Source organism: Hipposideros armiger, unplaced genomic scaffold (assembly GCF_001890085.2).
Source record: "Hipposideros armiger isolate ML-2016 unplaced genomic scaffold, ASM189008v1 scaffold_229, whole genome shotgun sequence".
NCBI lineage: Eukaryota > Metazoa > Chordata > Mammalia > Chiroptera > Hipposideridae > Hipposideros > Hipposideros armiger.
The window spans coordinates 2,086,056-2,087,307 of record NW_017731579.1 but is presented as its reverse complement, the minus strand read 5'-3'; the positions used below and the strand labels follow the sequence as shown (position 1 = coordinate 2,087,307).

The following is a 1,252-nucleotide window of genomic DNA, read 5'->3' as shown; positions in this document are numbered from 1 at the left end:
ATATTTAATGAATGAACATGTAGACTACCAACTGGAGGCTACTTTTGTTTAGTGATTCTGCAAGTAAATTTCACTGCTGTTGATATTCTTTTCTTTATAAAGTTCTCATTTGGTTATATTATATTTGAATTACAATGTAGTGGTTTAGCAACTCCTAGTTTTACCACTTGGAAAAATGGAAGGAGAAAAAGGAAGGGCAAAGGCAGAAATCAGAGACAGAGACAAGAGATGAACAGAAAAAGAGAGATTTAAATATTTAATTTGTTCTGCATACGGTGCAACTTAAAATTCGACAAAGCTAATGCTTTCTGTTTTGTCAAATGCACGGAAATGCTTTAAAAATGAATAGGAATAAGTTTAATTGAAAAAGCGTGTAAGTGTGTTCCAATTAAAAGCTGGTAACTCAAGTTATTTTACAATACCTTCCAAATAACAGTGTGCCACGTTGAATGCTGTAATAAAGTTCCATGTGCACCAATTGTTGAAAACAGAGTTTGCCCTGCACTCTTCCTGACAGCAGGTCGGGGGTCCACACATAGTTCTCCTAATTTTGCATAAAGACACAACCACAAGCAATCAAACGGTGGTGCAGGGTGAAAAGGCCGATTTAAAACCACTCCTTTCTCTTCTGCCTGCTTTTGCTGTGCTGCTTCTTCTTTATTTAATTCTTTTTCAATAGTTTCCCCTCTTTGGAAAAAATAATCTGAAATATTCCACTGAAAAGCAAAGCAGAAAAATATTACTTTATTCACAGATTTTATTTTAAACACATAAATAAATATGCAACTTATGGTTGTTTTACCTTTCAGAATAAAACTTTAAAAAATTACTTCAGAAATCCTTTTTCCAGTAGAATGGATTTAATGAAAACATCTCTTCCTCTGTCAATTGTCTCTATCTGATTTTAGAAGATATGGGGGAGCAATTTTGTGCTAACATTAATATTTTAAAAAATTTTATTATGAAAAATTTCAAGTACAGAAAAAACAGGGAGAATATATCAAAATGTTGATATATCCATCACCTAGATACAATTGTTAATATCTTGTCATATTTACTTCATGCCTATATTTTGTAATCTACTAGAAAAAGGCTTTAAAAAAACAACCCCGATACTATATCACCCTAACTAAATTATTAACAATTTCTTAGTATCATTTAAGAATATTTTGTAATTTCATACAAGAGTGATTACTATCTCCAAACACATCTTATGATTTCATTCTCAATCATAGTAATTAATGAGCATTGT

General features: G+C 31.3%; 1 protein-coding gene across 1 annotated transcript in view; it reads right to left on the bottom strand.

Annotated features, from left to right (window-relative positions):
* The window catches only part of MON2 (MON2 regulator of endosome-to-Golgi trafficking), a 102,502-nt gene that overhangs the window by 36,965 nt on the left and 64,285 nt on the right, over positions 1–1,252 (bottom strand). Inside the window, exons 21-22 of the mRNA XM_019654742.1 lie at positions 803–816; positions 423–703 (exon numbers count right to left, since the gene is read on the bottom strand). Of these exons, the coding sequence (XP_019510287.1) occupies positions 423–703; positions 803–816 (295 nt within the window). The remainder of the gene's footprint in view (positions 1–422; positions 704–802; positions 817–1,252) is intronic.